At 41.7% G+C, this 18,584-nt stretch overlaps 1 protein-coding gene across 2 annotated transcripts in view; it reads left to right on the forward strand.

Moving 5' to 3' along the window:
- Positions 1 to 5,618: 5,618 nt before the first annotated feature.
- Positions 5,619 to 18,584, forward strand: part of LOC144754111 (butyrophilin subfamily 1 member A1-like) — a 470,572-nt gene continuing 457,606 nt past the window's right edge. For both annotated transcript variants that reach the window (XM_078641678.1, XM_078641677.1), the window contains exons 1-2: positions 5,619 to 5,706; positions 15,011 to 15,087. In XM_078641678.1, the coding sequence (XP_078497804.1) occupies positions 15,012 to 15,087 (76 nt within the window). In that variant the 5' untranslated portion in view covers positions 5,619 to 5,706; position 15,011. The remainder of the gene's footprint in view (positions 5,707 to 15,010; positions 15,088 to 18,584) is intronic.

The raw sequence follows: 18,584 nt of genomic DNA on the forward strand, positions 1-18,584 counted from the left end.
TGAACTAGTGGTCCCGTGGCGGTGCAGTTTAAGGCTCACATATGAGCCTTTAAACGGCACTGCTGCGTGCCGCTCACTCCAGCCGCCAGACCACGATAATACTCCGAATGTGGTGGGCAGCCGGCAGCCCTGTTTGGCGGTGTGCGAGCGGGCACTGGTGTGGCAGCCCGCTTCAATGCCGTCAAACTGACGGACCCAGAGTAAATGTAGATCTGTCACACATAACGAAACAACTTCCAACAACCCATAACTGAACTCTGATATTCTGAACACATGCTGTAAATTAACACCTAAAGGTGAACTCCAGAAGAGTGCTTAGTGACCACAAACAGATGTCACTTTGATACTTGTGTACCATATTGGCAATGCACGTTAAATGTGCATATTTAGGTAGGACGCAGAGCAGTGGCCTGTTGGGCCAGTGCATGTGAGTATTGGCTTGTGTCTGGGTGTCACATACATTCCATTGCTGGAGGCACTTATTATGCCACTGTATTTCAAGTTGCCTTTGAGTAGTGCATTTTTGCTGTTTCATCCTGTTATCTTGATTAATATAAACGTCCTTTAATTCTCAGTACATTTCTGGTGACACTTGAGTCATAGTCTGAGTTTTACGAATTTTAAAAGCGCACAATTCATTTCAGTGCGAGGCCCCAGAACGCAAGGAACTCCATGCAACTACATTCCTAGAGGAAAAAATAGTATTGGTTTGAGACCATACTTTAACCCAAAATGTGTGAACTGGGGTGCATTTGAAAAGCAAGTGGAGTAAGTCCGCATGTGATGAAGAACAGGTCCAACATGTATCTGAAGTATCTGGGTGTCTTTTGCTAAGAACAAGTGGCGACAATAAAAGTCGGTTGTAAACAAAAAATAGTGTTTGAGTAGGGTTTGCAGCTCTGGATGATTTGCGAAACTTCTTCCATATCTTATCCCATAACTCAATAGGCCAGGAAACATCTAAATCCTCTTCCCAAGCTTCTTCTGTCTTGGTTTTAGCATGTGGTGATGATAATGGAGCCTGAAGAAGTGCATACATTTTTGAAGCTCTGGTACCTTTAAGTAGTAAGGATCGTAGTGTGGACATGTTAGAGGGCTCCTGACGCAGAAAAGGAGGAGAAGTGATATATGCATTGTAGGCAAGTTAAAGTGCATGTGTTAGTATCGGATATTTAATGCGGAAGGTGGGAGGAAAATGAAACGAGGTAGCAGCTAGTGAATATGAAATAATCTGGTTTTGATTAGATAATTGGTGCACCGAAATAAGGCCTCGTTGTCTCCAAGATTTCCAAACAATCGGTTGATTATTTATTAAAATGGAGGTAACATGCCAAATAGTTTGGTCGAAAAAAGAAGAGATAAGAGGGGTTGGAAGGATGTTAGTAGTATGTTTAAGAATGGGAGTAGATAAGAATTGTGGCTTGCGAGAAAACGAAAGATATTCTTTAAATGAAAAAGGAGATATAAAAGACGGTTCTAGGGTCGACCAAAGAGGAGAGGGTAAGGAGGAATTGGAAATCCATCTTGATGCTTGATTTAATAAAAACGATTTATGATAAAGAGAAAAGTCTGGAAAATTCACCCCACCCTCTGTCTTGGGACGTATCAGTTTAGATATGGACATACAAGATTTTTTATGTCCCCATAGAAAGAGAGACAGGATGGAATTGATTTTCTTGAAATTTTCAAAGGAATAGAGAATGGGATATTAGAAATCGTATATAGAACTATGGGGGAGAGCATAATTTTGATTGTATCTAATCTACCCCACCAGGATAAATATAGAGGATGCCATTTTGTGGTGAGAATAGTTATTTTTTGTATGCAGTCTTCCATACAGCGAGTGACTGTGCCCGAGAGGGAGGATGTAAAATGAAGACCTAAATATTTAATCGAATTAGGATTCCATGTGAAACCTGAATAAGTAAAATCAGTTTTATAAGTGAATTTACTTTTATCACATTTATCTACTTTTAATTTGTAACCAGAGGCTTGCGCAAAAGAATTAACCTCATCTAAGAATGCAGGAAGGGATGAATTGGGTTGAGATAGAAACAGTAACACATCATCAGCATATGCCGCCATTTTAATTGTGGACTGTTGAAAGTTGAAACCGTGAATTTTGTTATTTTGGCAAATCCGCAATAAAAAACGTTCTAGGGCAAGATTAAACAAAAAAGGGAGAGTGGAAAACCCTGTCTAACCCCTCTACCAAGGGATATATAAGAAAATATGCCACCATTCACCGAGATAGCCGCTCGTGGGTGGGAATGCAAAAGCGAGATCAGGGTAGAAATTTTTGGACCAAAGCCGAACCACTTCAGAGTATGAAAAAGATAGGACCACTCGACTCTGTCAAAAGATTTTTCAGCGTCTAAAGCTATGGCTGCAAGGGGATGTGAGGAGTGCGAAGTCTTGGAAAGTATGTAAAAAAATAGTCTAGTATTGTCTGTAAGCATTCTGCCCTTAACAAAGCCAGACTGTTCCTTTCCTAAAAGGTCAGGTAAATAGGATTCTAAACGTAGGGCTAAAGCTTTTGAGAAGATTTTGTAATCAATGTTAACCAAGGAGAGGGGATGATAGTTTTGGCAATATTGTGTGTCTTTACCTGGTTTAGGAAGAATGCAAATAAGAGCATCTGAGAAGGAAACAGAAGCAGTGCAGAAATCAAGAAAGGTGGATAAAAGAGTATGCAATTTGGGGATAAGTAATTTTGAGAAGTGAATAAAAAATTCAACTGTAAAGCCACCCGGGCCCGGAGCTTTTCCACTTTTGAGAGTTTTTAGTGCAAGCAGGAGTTCTTTTTGTGTTAGATCTGTCTCCAATGGGGAAAGATCTGGGGGATTATCAGAAGGGAGTTGGATTTTAGACAGAAATTGGGAGATGGAATGCTCAGAAGAAGTTGTTTCGGAGGAATACAACGTTTTGTAAAAATAAAGAAATTCTTGTAAGATTTCATCGTCTTTATGTTTCAGTAGACAGTCTTGGCCAAAAATGGATTCTATGTTGATTTTATTTTGTTTTACTTTCAAATAATTGGCCAATAATTTCCCAGCCTTATTTTGACCACCATAGAATTTAGCACTAGATCTTAATAAAAAATTTGAGGCATTATTTGTGGAATCTTTATTGAAGTAGCAATGAGTTCAGTTAAACACTCTTTGGATTTAGAAGTGTAATAAGAGTGTTCGAGTCGTTTGATTTTAGATAAGAGATCATTAGTAATTTGTTGTGCTTTTTTCCGCTTGCGAGAGAAATAGCCAATAAAGAAATCTCTAGCAGACGCCTTGAATGCATCCCAAACTACAGGAAATGAAATGTCATCAGTATGATTTAACCAGAAGTATTCATGAAAAAAGGAAGTAAAGGAAGAAACGAAGTCTGAATCAAGAAGGAGGGAATTATTAAAACGCCATTTTCGAGTGGTAGTAGGTTTTTGTAGTACATCCAAATGTATAGTAACTGGTGCATGATCGGATATCAAAATGGAGCCAATATCCGAAGCAATTAGGGATTGGGAGAGGTGATGTGAAATGAAAGAATAATCTAATCGTGATTGGGTTTGGTGAGGCGGAGAGAAGAATGAGTATTCTCGCAGGGTGGGGTTGCAAAGCCTCCATGCATCAATGAGTTTGTATTGATTAATAAGTTGTGTAAAAGATGTATGTGATTTGTGAGGGATGTATGCGCTGGAAGAATGTCTATCTAAAAAGGGGTCAAAAACTTCATTACAATCACCTGCAAGAATGAAGTTATCATCATAATGTTGTGTAAAGCAATTACATTCCTATACTGCTGGATTTCTAGTCCTGGAAAATGAGATGCCAAAAAAGAAATATGGACAAAAAGATGTATTGATTATATTTTTTCCTCGAAAAGTAATCAATAAAATATTTGCTGTTTCACATTTCTAAGATATATCGAGTGGAAAACTATGCTAAAATTGTATACCTTTTGTCGCTGGTTCATAATTGTTTTTCTTAAATGCAGGTAAGTTTCTTCTTTGAATCACATAGATTGTGATTGATTGATTACCACACCCCCTAACAGTAAAGGTGAGTTCTACAGCATTGTGAACAATATCCTTTTTGAGCCACTAACACACTGTACTCACGTAGCTTGGTGGAGGGAGTGTGGAGCAGGCGTAGCATCATTCTTTTATTATTTCTAAACACGAACAAAGAGAGATGTCTTCTATTCCTGCCAAGAGGGAACATACGATTGATGGTGCCAGCTTCAAGAGCATGGCAGGCTGCTAGATGGCTGAATGGAGCCAGCACACATACAAAATAGCAAAAATGTGAAGTCACTTAACTTTCATTACAGAAAAGCCAGACAGATTGCCTAATGTTTATAAAGTCATGGGAAGGTTTGCAGAATCAATTAGTGCTTGCATTTTGGATTTGCACTCAGCATGAAAATGTCTTCAATGTTTGCGACTAGTTTTTCAGCATAGTCAATTTGGAATTAAATTAAGGTGCTTCGTTTCATGGGTGTATTTTCATGAAAACATCAAAGCTTTTGTCCTTTAGAGGGCTTGTTCTATTCTGTTATGACTGCCAGAGACTCACCAAATGTTGCTAGTGCTTGCACCGTGGCCCTGCCCATGTGTGCTCTATTAGCAGCACCAATCTTTAAATCTTGGAAACTAAAGTGATTCAGAGATCACTACCTGTGCATCTGCATGCATGCATCTTTGAATGATCTTTGTTACACTTTGCTAAACACGATTGAAAGGGAACAAGCATTGGAAAACTTAATAGGGAGGCAGCCAGTGCCAGACCTATTGGCTTTGCCAATGCTTGTTTACTGTGGTACTTTTTTCCTTCTAAGACTCCACCAAGGCTTCTTACCCTGAATCCTTTGCGCAGACAGATGCAGTTACCACAGCAGCTCCAGTATCATAGGCTCCCCCGGGGAAAGCATCACTTCCCCCTAATCTCTGATTCTGCGTGGGAGGTCGGGGTATTAGGGTGGGCTCAGGATGAAACTCTCTCTGTCTCTGATGGACATGGCCTCCATCTCACCAGGGGGCATGCGGTGCTCAGCAGGACACCCACAGCCAGGGGCTTCACTCTGACAATAAAGGCCCTCGTTACAAGTCACTCAGAAAACAGGACAATCCGCCCATACCCTGGAGTTACCCATACGGGGGGGGGGGCGTAAATCAGGGGGAGGAAAATCGAATCCCTGATGAACCGGAGCCTGGGGGGCCTCAAAGACATGAGGGATTGAGATGGAAACTGTCATCCGGGGTCTGATTCACCCAGTAATTCCTCATTTCTCAACAAGATTTCATCATTTTGTAATCTGTGTGGGGGGGGGGCAGAAAGAAGGTGGCATGGACATGCACATACATGTGCCCCATTCCCGGTGCACTGTTGGAGAAGGGTCAGCAGCTGAAGCCCTTCAGCAGATCAAGGGCACAGAGGGCACAGCCACCCCTCACTGTGAGCGACACAAGCTTTAATCAAGCTGGCATGAACTGCAGTGGGGCCTGCCACCGCCCTTCTGTGTATTTAACCCTGCTTCCTCTAAACTGCACTGTTTACATTTCCATATGTGGAAATCACCATCGAGGCCAGAATTCAGACTTTGATCCCAGCTGTTGCCTTTTATTCCAAAGCTGCAGCCTGGCCACTCTTGTCAGAGGTTTCTTTGCTGCACCTGGTCCCTGAGCCCAGAGAGGTTCTTGTCTTCAGGCAGGTGAGTAACCATTTATCAACATTCATTCAGCGCATATTTAAACCTGTTGTGAAAATAGCACAAAGCACTTTTGTCCCTCCCAGGCCACGCTCATTTCTTTTGCTAAACGAGTCTTAGAGCCAACTGCAGCCTGACAAGCTCATGACATGCTGTGGCTGCAAACACTTCACCTTGGGCACTGCAACAAAGTTTAAAACAACTGGTAGTTACAATCTGGAAGGATACAGGCAGACAGGAGACAAGTGGACAGGAGACAAGTGACCATTAGAGCGATCTATAGTGCCCTTTCTAACAAGCATCGACAATGCCAACAGCTCCAACATTTGTTCTGTGCGTGCATATATTGGCATAGATCACACACATGTACACCCATATGAAGATAGCAACATGCATATCCATATACAGCGCACCTATAGCAGCACACCTGCATGCATTCATGCACACACAGTTCAACACACAAACAGAAACACACACAGTCCAGGCACACACGTGTCAGTGCGCACATGACCTACAAATATCAGGGCACATACTACCAGACATGCAGCCACTGAGTGATGCACAGAAACACTTTAATGCTCAAAGAGAGAACCCTATAGACACACACGGATCCACAACACACAAGCACAGTCACCAATCACACATGCAGGCTTCAGTAGCTAGACAAATTTACTGACAGAAAGAGAAATCAACGAACACACGTATTCTGACTTCAACACCATGTAATGTTTAACTCCTCTGTGCCCATTCAGTCCTTGGCCTCTCCTTTGGTGATGGGTTTGTTGCATGTAAGCATACTGAGTTTTAAAGACCCTAGCCAAAAGGCAGAAGTGCACCATACCTATTTGAAAGAAGGTAGGTGGGTTCTGAGAAGAGAGGTGGCTGAGCATGCAAGTGTGTGCTGTTTCTGTAAGCCCTACAAAAGGGGGTGGTGATGGACGGAGCATCTGAATCAATCAAACACTCACACCCAGTCAAAAGATCTGGGTTTAATCCATCACCGTTCTTTAGCCCACACTGCCACCCCAGTTCAGACATGGCTATATGCAAATCAGTCTGACCCTGTGCCTCATGAGAACAGTCCAGCCCGAACTGCCAAGCCATGTCTTCCCTGGACCGGAAACAAGCTTCCGAGGACCGGTTTCTGGCATTCCAGCCGTCTTCAGCCCGGCTTGCTTAAATCCAGTGGCAAAGTGAGCAAGGGACTCACGTCTGAGCATACCCTGCCACACTTATGGCGGCCAAAAGCGGTACAAAAAGGGGTGGTGATGGACGGAGCATCCGAATCAATCAAACACTCACACCCAGTCAAAAGATCTGGGTTTAATCCTTCACCGTTCTTTAGCTCACTCCGCCACCCCAGTTCAGACATGGCCGTATGCAAATCAGTCTGACCCTGTGCCTCATGGGAACAGTCCAGCCCTAACTGCCAAGCCATGTCTTCCCTGGACCGGAAACAAGCTTCCGAGGACCGGTTTCTGGCATTCCAGCCGTCTTCAGCCCGGCTTGCTTGAATCCAGTGGCAAAGTGAGCAAGGGACTCACGTCAAGCCCAGCAGAACATGTATGATGTATATGTACATGATGGAAGGCAGGGGGTTGGAACAGGAGAAAGATGATGATACCTCACTGATTAACAGTGTTGTGATTGGTAATGCTCCAAGAAGGCTGGAGAACAAAGAATGAAAAAATAAAAGAATCATTTCAAATACTGCATCAAACGAAGTCACCAAACCAGATCCAATGTTCTTTAAAAAGATGCACAAAACCGATGAATTAACTATCGTTCATGAAATATCTGCTAATTGTGTTGTGTCTTGCATGTGTAACAGCCCCTGAATTTCTGAAACAATTCTGTCTGTCTGCAGATTATAAACATCAGCCTCTGAAGTTAAAGGACATCCTTTTGCAGGAGAACAGACATTAGCATGTTTCAATTATCAAAACACATAGACTTCAGGGTTAAACAAGGCAAGGGATGCGCCTAGTGCTATTTTAAGGCAGTGGATATAAGGTCATTCCACCACACTGAATAATTTCAGAACTGTTATCAGGTTCTGCTGTCCGAGTTCCAACCCACAGCAGGTAACATTTGCTAGAAATAAATGAGAACCATTATTCAGGCGTTCTTGATGAGTAGGAATGGAGGCATTGGGGGAAACAGGTAAAACACAGCTTAACCCTGGCATTAAAGCACTACACATTGCGTGTAAGGATATGGTGTCTCATCATACGGGAGCTTCCAAAAGGATTTCTGCAGTTTGCTGTGCTGCTAGACACAAAGTCATATTCATTTTCATTTAAACAAATGTGAGAAAAAGGAAACTTCCATAAATAGAACAATTGTGCATTGTACATAGTTTCATACCAGCCAATGGACTTATATTTCTGACCGTCATGAAACAAAAAAAAAGTTTAAATGGGCAAGGAAATAAGCATGCATAAGCCAAGAGATAGTTGGAGTCTCACTAACGGTAAATGGTGCATCTTCAGTTTTGTAAGGCTGAAACAGGGCTGTGGACAGAATCTGGTTTAATGAGTGCACTCTCTTAGAAAGTGTGTACATTCCATTGTTTTCTTGGTCTAACTGTCTAATTTCTTTCTGCAGCACCTTTTTCTGAATATTTGTGTAATTCATTATAAATAGTGTATATTCCTGTGGTGAGGAAACGTTTATTTCTTTTAGAACATGGTCAGAAAGAAATCAGAAAAATCCATATCATATTTTCCTTAATTAAGTAAAAGGGTTCCTTTCCAGCTATCATTGGCATAGCTTACTTACACTCTATGTGGTAACTATTATAGGTGTTTGTGTATGATAACATTGATCTGGATGATTAATTTTAGATCCAGGAGTGTTGGAAAACAAAACGTTGCATCTAGCTGTCAGAATCATAAGGTCATAAGTCTAGTTTTCAATAGTCAATTGAGTGGGAGTATAGGCTCCATGTTGTATCATCTCATTTATGTGTGAGAGGGAGATATTCATTTGGATATGCCAATTATTCAACATGGTCAAGTCAACTTTGGTAAAAAAAAAAAGTTTCTTCAAGTTCCTCATTGCTCCACATCCCAGACAGGTGGTCTGTTGGATAGTTTTGTTTAGAAAGATTGTTTCTTTCTGAATTATTCAGGACCAAAATGAGGCATCTTTTCATTAGATCTGCCTGCGAAAAAGGGGTTCCCCAAATACTTTTTTCATCAACATTTACTTTCAAGACTCATATTCTTGAATGATTTTGACTAAACTCAGTTGAGTAAATCAGCTTGTTGGTAATTATCATATTTTTTGGAAGCTGTTGTAGCCTCTGTGTGAAATGGTAGGCTGAAGGATGTGATCTGTCAGCACTCTGAAAATAGGGGATTTCTTCAAGAAATTAGAATGACTATCAGGGAGCAGGGCCTGACAATGTTCCTATTGTGTGCAATTGTAAATTACTCTAGGATAGATAACCTACGTGTAAATTAATGTGTGTTGTAGTTATAACAATCAATGTCCTTATAATAAGGATCTTTATTATTCAAAGTAGCTTATGCCTGTAAATCAGAAATCATTCTTTTAAGAGTCTCAATGTCCCAATCATCTGATATAGAACCAGATATTATCACATCATTTATTGAAACTTTTATCACATAAGGTAATTGGAATATTTCAGAGGGTTCCATAATCTGTTATGGAATCTTTTCCCATACTGGGGCACAGGATAAGCTGCAATTTTGCAAAGTAAAACCTTCTTTGGGCTCTGTGAGATTAAGATTGAGGCTACCTACACTTCAAGAACCACAGGTGAGGCAATTGTCCTTACAGGGATAAAAAGTCCATTAAACATTGAGTATCATTGTCAACCACAAAAGGAGAATAACATTTCCCAAAGCGATCCAGGCGCAGAACCGCAGTGAAATCAAAAACTTGTCCCAAAACCCATTAACAAATGCAAAGCAGTCTTTGGTGGTAAGAGACTGTATAAAGGGTTGAAAAATCTGTGAAATATCCAGAGTTATTTTTTAAATATTGTTGGTATCTTGAGGCTCTTGAAAGGGTACCAGTTCAAATGATGTAGCATCAGGTTGAATTTCATGGAAAACTATGGAATTAGGGTAGACAGTCGCCACTGTCATGTTGTCAGCATCAGCTGTATTTGTATTTGTTGAACTCAATGTTCTGCGTGTTGCACTCAATTTTCCCCAGCCGGGAAATCAAGCCAGTCATGTTACTGCTTTATCCATGAAATGCGGCATTCAGAGTAGGGAGAGGCTGTGAGGCACTACTCTGAACCTTTCTTGGTGCCTTCCAGTGGTTTGCTGTAGAGAACTAGCCACATAGTGTTCTTTAATGTGATCAATAGACACTTGTCTGGTTATTCTTGATCCAGGCAAAGGAGGCAGTATAACAGCTCTGTAACCTTTTTCCCCCAAGAACAGAGACAGGTGGTCTGTAGGGTGATTCAAAAGCTTGCTTGCCATGGAGTTTCTCATGAACTAAGTCCCCAACTTTAGGAAACTGACCGTCAACAGCACTGATAACCTTCTCTTTACAGGTGGAGACGTCAGAGTTGTTTGTATTAGACAGCATGTCTCTGATGTCTTGGATACTCTGTAAAACATTCAAACGTTCCTCCATGTCAAATATATCTTTAACTGCCACCTTCTTAGAATTATTTAGGCCAGGCACATACATAGGAACTTCAAAGAGAAACTCATATAAAGTGCTTTCTCCCAATACTCATCTAAGCAATTTCTTTAATTCTCTCTGAACTCTATGCAGATTGTGGTACCAGCTACGACCTGAGCTCATGTCTCCAGCAGGCATCGCCTGTTGAAACATTCCACAGGCGCTCTCTGCAACGCTGTTCGGTTCAGCTTTGAATGGGCTGCTTAATTGCAGATAAACTCTCAGAGCAGACATTGAATCCATGTAAGCCTTAGAGGCAAATGCAGGACCGTTATCTGAATAAAATGAATGAACTGCCCCCATTGACACTAGAAACTGCAAATCTTTTACTACTGCTGAAGAGCTTGCTTCTGTGGCCAAACCTATAGGAATTCAGAACATAAATCACTCGATACCAACATATACTTGAATGGGATAGGTGGATTGAGGGGACCCATGTGGTCCAAATAAATCACCCAGAAGGGGCTATTTGAAATCATGAGGAGAATTGGCGAGAGTATTTTTACATTGGAGTATTTAATCTTTTAACAAATGTCATACTGTCTAACATAGTCCATAGTATGTTTATACAAGCTGGGCTACCAGGAGTGGTTGCTGTACCATTACTAAGTTGCTTTAATTACTGTATGTGCAGACGCCTACCCCTTGTGTGCTTCTTTGATGAAAGCTAAACTAGACAGACTATTAGGTATTATTACGTCTCCCACTGCTGGTATTGTGAGCACAGAAATGTTATCTGAATTGAGGGTGTAGGAGTATTTGAGGGTAAAGCCTTTAGGAGACTTCCCTGCTTGCTTGGTTGCATTTATGGCTGTTCATTATCTGTGTTGATCTTTGTTTAAGATCTGGTTAAGACTGCTACAATGACGGTCTGAACTGCAGCTTTTGCCACTAGGTCAGCTGCACAGTTTCCTTTAGCGTGAAAGCCCTCACACTGATGGCCTCAATGGTGCCTTACATGGACAAATGGAAGCTCATCTTGTAAGATAGCTACGTTCCCCAGAGCTGTTTATTCTTTATAGGTTTTCCCTTTGAATAATTGATTCCATTCAACCACTAATGCTGGAAATCAACATTGTAACCCTGCACACAAAAGGATGAATTGGACACAATAAATTTGGGAACAGATGAGTCAGCCTTTTGAATGCAAGTAACAGGGCATGTAATTCTGAATGTTGTGCAGTGCTATCACCTATGATTTTAGTGTGAGTGTGCTGTGGGATGAACTCATCATCATGCGCTACAACTTGTAGAGCCGTGGAGTTTTGTACTTCATACCTAGTGCAGGTTGGGCAGAACCATCATTATAGCATATGCTCTGGTAAGACTCAATGGGTAAAGTAGCAGGAGGCAGAACAACATCTTGTTCATGTAGAAGGAAAACTTGTGTGCAAAGAGTTGGATCATATTGAAACTTTACATCCACTGAACCCATCTCTTGTATATGGCTTGAGCATTAGGAATGCTTGCCTTGGTGGCTGCTTCTAGTGCTGGTACGGGAGAAAAAACTAATATATGTTTTTCCTCCTTCAAAATAGTTGTTTGCACAGCTGCAAGGATTTTTTCAATAGAAGCACAACAAGCTTTGCTAAGGAATACAAATGAAACGTGTAAGCAATAGGAATGATAAACCGTATATGCGTTTGCACCAAGTGCAGGTTGAGGGCTAAGTCCTTGGAATCCATTCTAGAAGATATCACACATACAGAATGTTTTAACTTGTAAAAGCATTGCAGTGTTAATGATCTTTTAAAGATGATTGACTGATTTTTTATAATAATAAAATATAAATGTTTCAGTTTGTTCTGAGTGGGAATGCAAGGACAGATTATAGCAATGAGAAAGTCACATTATTTAAGTTTACACTTCTGGTCTCACTAACTTGGTATTGAAATAAGTAGTTTATATTTCCATTTATATTCTGTGACTGCCACATGGTGGGATGAGAGCCTAGGCAGAGGCGACTGGTGAAAGTACTATACAGTTTGGTGAAAAGATTTATGTAACAAACATTGATTTGTAGGACCTATTGCTGATCTTTGTACAACTATGACGAATATTTATACTGACCATGTGAATCTACACAGTGAAAAAAACAGATAATTAGAGGGTTTTGCTTGATAGAGATGACAATGCCTGTACTCAGTCAGCGAGTAAATATTTAATTTATGTGTAGAGAGCATTAGAAATTAGAAAGACAATGGAGGAAGAACTATGATCCCGACATCAAAAGCCAATACAAGCTGGGTATTAGACAGTACCATAATGAGATGATCCAAGCCCAAGACAAATATTGTGATGGAAAAATTAATTCAGCACGTAACTCCTCAAGAGAGCTATTTGAGGTAGAGCGCTCCTTAACCTCCACTGATCAGGAAACAAACAAGCACTCCTCATTCAAAGAGAGATGTAATCAGATGGTGAAACTCTTCAAAAATAAGTTGGAAATATTATTTAACTCCCTGCAAAGAAACAGTAGTCCAAACAGCGCTGATGTTCACCCTAGTATCAATGATAACATGAGAATTAAAACAGAGACTAGATCACTTTACAGATCTAAGTGAAGAAGATATGACCTCAATCCTGCAGAAGATTAAATCTGGTTCTCCACAAGACCCGATTCCACCAGACATCTTGCTGCAGGTAGGGAAAAGATCTAGGTCTACCACTGCAGCACTCATATCACTCTCTCTTACACAAGGGATTATCCCCAAAATCTGGAAACACACCATAATCCAGCCACTGCTGAAAAAGCCCCATTTAGACCCGGCAGAGCCAGGGAATTATCAACCAATATCACTTTTGCCACTGTTAGGCAAAATAACTGAAAACACATCAATCAGGCCCTGTCCATTATCTAGAAGGGAATCAGGTGTTGCATAACACTCACATGGGTTCTGACTGCAACACAGCACAGAGTCAGTCTTGTTGGTGTTCACAGAGGAACTAAAGGGAATCCTAGACCGGGGGTGCAAAGCAGCTATCCTGCTTCTCGATCTTAGTGCTGCGTTTGATACAGTGGATCCCTATACCATGATCCACAGGCTAAAGGAAGAGGGTATTACAGGCTCTGTGCTAAAGTGGAAAACCTCATTTCTAGAAGATAGATCCTTCCAATTACTGGAAGGTGAGCACCTATCTAACACCCTCCAAATCTCGTTTGGAGTCCCACAGGGATCTGCATTAAGCCCGACACTATTTAACCTGTATATGCAACCACTAGCAGAGATAGTGCAAGAATTTGGATTATCCACAGTGTTATATGCGGATGACACCCAGCTGATTCTATCAGTAATGGAAGGCCCCCAATTCATGCACAACAACCTGGCACCGTGCATGGTACAAGTAGCATATTGCATGAATAAGTGTAGCCTAAAGCTGAATGGAAGAAAAACAGAGCTCATGTTCTTGGGCAATAAGGCGGTCTCAAGCAACATTATCAGCTGGCCTCCAGAATTGGAAGAACCCCCTGTCCCAAAGAATGCTGTTAAAAATCTGGGAATATGGCTAGACGAAAGTCTGTCCATGGAAACTCAAGTCAAGAAACTATAAGGTGTATGATTTGGACTTCTGTGCATGCTCCGGATGATCCTTCCTCTTATTTCTGAACATACTCGCAGAACCATGGTCCAAGCCCTAGTGGTGTCGCAGATGAACTATGTTAACTCTGTATCTTGGCGCACCCAAATACGATATTGCTGCACATCCCAAGACAAAAGTCAGCTAAGGCAGCCCTGAAGACATTACCCTGGCTCCCTATCCAGGCCAGGGTCAAGTTCAAGTCACTAACTATTGACCATGGAGCTATGAATGACAAAAGTCCGGCCTTAATCGAAAAGCTTGTCACACACTATATTCCAGGCAGACCCCTAAGATCCTCTGCAGATCTACTCACAAAACAGACTAGGATAAAGAGATCTAGGTGGGGCAACTAGCTCCTAGCCTGTGAAACGCCCTGCCTATGGAACTGCGTCTGTTGACTGATGAATTGGCATTCAGGAAAATACTTAAAACTTGTCTCTTCCTTTAATATCCTTGCACACGGACTGCCAACTTTCTCCTAGTGCTGGGAAGCCTTTGGGCAGCCATGCGCTCTACAAATCCATAAACAGAGCTGAACGTAGGCCCAGTGGGGAGGACCCTTACCTTGTATGTGTTGTTATTGTTAGACTGAATCCCGAGTAATAATCAATATGCAGTTCATACCATAGTTAATACTAAGCAGTGACAGTGAAGTGAATCTGTTCAAGCAAAATAGTAGAGGTGTAGTTAGTAGCTTTTTGGGGTCTGTATACTAAGCATAAGATTAGTGTGATCTGAACTAATAGTATGAATTTCTTTCTCTGTTCATTTTGTTAAATTGTTAAGACATTGCATACAATAATATCTCACATTTTGTTTCATTTTAATTTTGTAAATTTAATGTATTATTTAACTTTTATTGTAAAGATTTGTTTGGTAATACACATCTGCCATATTGTGGTCCAGTATAAGCATGACAACTCTTAGCAAATATTGCAGCCTTCTACACACAAACCTTAGTGAGAAGTGTAGTTATTTCATTGATTGCATTGTTTTGTTCATCACTGTTATCTCTAAGAGAAACCTGTGGGATTTGTTCTTTCTCCTCTGACAGAATGATGGTGCATCCGTGCCTGCCAGGACTCCTCTCACTGCTGGTGCTGTGTCTGTACCATGAACCACCTGTTTCAGGTAGGTTAACTCTGTTTTCTTGTTTTATCATTTCTGGCCTTATTTAATTTTACAATCCTCTAGTCTAGCAGAGTCCCGGAACCCACTTTATTTGTGGAAGAAAGTCCCTCATATTCAATGACAGCTCCCACAGTGTAGGGAGGTTTTCTCATGACGTGGGTTCTGCTGCAAAGGCTTGAAACCACTTTGGGGGAAACACACTGTTAGACTCTCCCCCAAAGGATCACTGAAATAATATTGTGGTAAAACATATATGTACGTTGTGTGAAGAGTTTGAACTGAGTATTTTTGTGCGTCAGGAGCTTGTGGATTTTCCTGAGGTGTGCATTCTGTGTGGGAGGTTGAGGATGAGTCTGACTGCCAAGTTCTGGATGATTAGTCTTCTTCTGGTGAGTTTATTGGTGATCCCGGAATAAAGTGTGCTACCATAGTCCAACTTATTGGTGACTAAAATCTTAGTGACAATTTTTCTAGTGTTGCTTGGAAGCCATTTGAAGATCATCTTCTACATCCTCAGGATGTGGAAGCAGGATTCATTGACGGCGTTGACTTGTGTGGTCATCATGTAAAGTTTGCTGGCCATGATTATTTCTGGGTTCCTGGCGTGGGTCTGAGTTTGGCCATGGTGAGGTGTTCTTGCTGAAGATCACTACTCTTGTGTTGCCAGTGTTTAGATTGAGACACCTGCTTTCGACCAGTTAGCAACTTCGGTCATGCAGATGGTAAACTTGTTTCTTGTGTTGGGAGTCTTGTCCGAGAGGGAGAGTAAAAGTTACACACCGTCCGTGTGGGAGAAGATGTTGGTGTTGTGCGCACAGATGAAGTTGACAAGAGGGATCATGCATGCATTCAAGAGGGTAGGGCTGAGCAGTGAACACTGTGGCATTCTGCAGAGGAGTTTGCGAGCTTCAGAGAAGTAAGATGCCAGGATTACAGCTTGTGCGATATCCATTATGAAGAAGCAGATCCAGCAAAGTGTGGGTTCTTGGATGCCTATCTCAAGTAGGGTCCTGATAAGGATGGTGCGTGAGACCGTGTCTTTGGAATACCTCCTAGCAGAAGTGGTGTTGCATGGAGCAACTCCCAGCAAAGGTGGTATATCCATATGGCAGACTTTATAAAAAACGTATATATATATATCCATAAACTAGTCTCCAACACAGTTGATGTAACTAAGGAGAACTATATAACAGACGTATTATATCTATTGAAGAACATCTGAGATAGCATGGAAGAGTGTCTAAGGTAACGATGGATAAAACCCAGATCTGTGACTGTGGGGTGAATGTTTTGCCAATGTGCAACATTCCGTCCTTCAGCTTGTGTGTTTTGCTGTTCACCCTATGTGGGAAGGGTATGCCCAGGCGTGGTTCCTGTGCTCACTACGCCACTGGAGTCAAGCTATCCTGGCTGATGACGGCTGATAGCCAGAATCCAGTCCTAGAATGCTTGATTACGGTCCAGGGAAGACATGGCTTGGCAGTTCGGGCTGAACTGTTCCCATGAGGCACCAGGTCAAGACTGATTTGCATATGGCCATGTCTGAACTGGGGTGAGCAAAATGACAATGGATTAAACCCAGATCTGTGTCTGGGGAGAATGTTTTGCCTATGTGCAACATTCCGTCCATCATCTTGTGTGTTTTGCTGTTCGCCCTATGTGGGAAGGGTATGCCCAGACGTAGGTCCTGTGCTCAGTACGCCACTGGAGTCAAGCTATCCTGGCTGATGATGGCTTATAGCCAGAAACCGGTCCTAGGATGCTTGATTACGGTCCAGGGAAGACATGGCTTGGCAGTTCGGGCTTGAATGTTCCCATGAGGCACAGGGTCAAGACTGATTTGCATATGGCCATGTCTGAACTGGGGTGGCGTGGTGAGCAAAATAACAATGGACTAAACCCAGATCTGTTACTGGGGGTGAATGTTTTGCCAATGTGCAACATTCCATCCATCATCTTGGGTGTATTTCTGTTTGCCCTATGTGGGAAGGGTAGGCCCAGACGTGGGTCCCGTGCTCACTACGCCACTAGAGTCAAGCTATCCTGGCTGATGATGGCTGATAGCCAGAAACCGGTCCTAGGATGCTTGATTACGGTCCAGGGTAGACATGGCTTGGCAGTTCGGGCTGGACTGTTTCCATGAGGCACAGGGTCAAGACTGATTTGCATATGGCCATGTCTGAACTGGGGTGGCGTGGTGAGCAAAATAACAATGTATTAAACCCAGATCTGTGACTGGGTGTGAATGTTTTGCCAATGTGCAACATTCCGTCCATCATCTTGTGTGTTTTGCTTGTAGAATATATACTGCATCGTAGTGTTCCTTATAGAAGTGTGTAATTGTCTCTTTTTTAAATTGAAGAAGGGTGGGGGCAATCCTGTGTTGATGGTCCATGTGAGATTTTATGCTCAGAAATATTTTGAGGCAGGGGAAAAGTGGACAATAGCTCAGGGCTCCAAACTTTCAAGGAGCCGCTGGTAAAGTGAGTGGTACAGTCCAAAATCATCCTACAAAAACATTGCTGATGAAAAGCAGCAGGCTTTTTTCTAAGTTGTGAGCAGAGTGTAGCTTAACAGAAAGTTACTGCTACATTTACTAGGGTTTTGTGTCAAGGCAAAGTCCAGCAAAGTGAAGGAAAGCAGCACACAATTTTGTAACAGTATTTACTTTAAAAAAGATATTCTGTGCTGAAACATGCCTTTTTCTCTGCACAAATAACACTTTCCACTGATTTGCCCTCAATTTGCGTCAAGGGGGTCTCATTGCTTATAAGATTAGCACAAGTAGTAATAGTTTCTGAGGCAAACTCTGATCTAGTTAAATAGCCAGAACAGGTTTTGGGTAAAACAATAATGCCTTCTTGAAACAGCCACTAACATGGAAAAAATATATATTTCGCCAACATTTCCTTACATTGAATGTGTGGTGCACTGTAAACCACATACACAATGAGTGTAAAGTTTATCAATGTGTCTACTCATAAGAGTTTCTACTGCAACTGTATACTTCTTGTGCATCTATGCTAAACAGCCACACAAAAACTGCACCATGATGCACAGCTTGTGTGTGGAAATAGGCACCCTGTTTGAGCACAAGGCATAGCAGTAGTGAACAGTAGCAGGCCATTTTTAACAAATGTAACTTTAAGCTGCTTCCTCCGTTTTGCACAATGCAACTTTGGTTGCTGCGCTCTGGTACACTACAAAATAATAAAACTGCCCTTTGCCATAAGCCTGCTTAGCCTTAACCCTCACAAATTAAGGCAAGTAAATTGAAGGATGATCTTTCTGCATCATTTCTCCCTCATTGCTTCACCTTATTCCTACCTTAACTCTGTTGCTCAGCCTTTCTCTTAGTCTATCTTAACTTCTCTACATACCCGCATCCCCTTTCTCTCTAGCTTTGCTTTCATTGTCTCACATTTATCTCCTTCTCTCTCAATGTACTTATTCCAAGTCATTCAATTTCATCTTTCCCTACCTCTTTCTTATGACCT

Source organism: Lissotriton helveticus, chromosome 5_1, assembly GCF_964261635.1.
Source record: "Lissotriton helveticus chromosome 5_1, aLisHel1.1, whole genome shotgun sequence".
Classification (NCBI taxonomy): domain Eukaryota; kingdom Metazoa; phylum Chordata; class Amphibia; order Caudata; family Salamandridae; genus Lissotriton; species Lissotriton helveticus.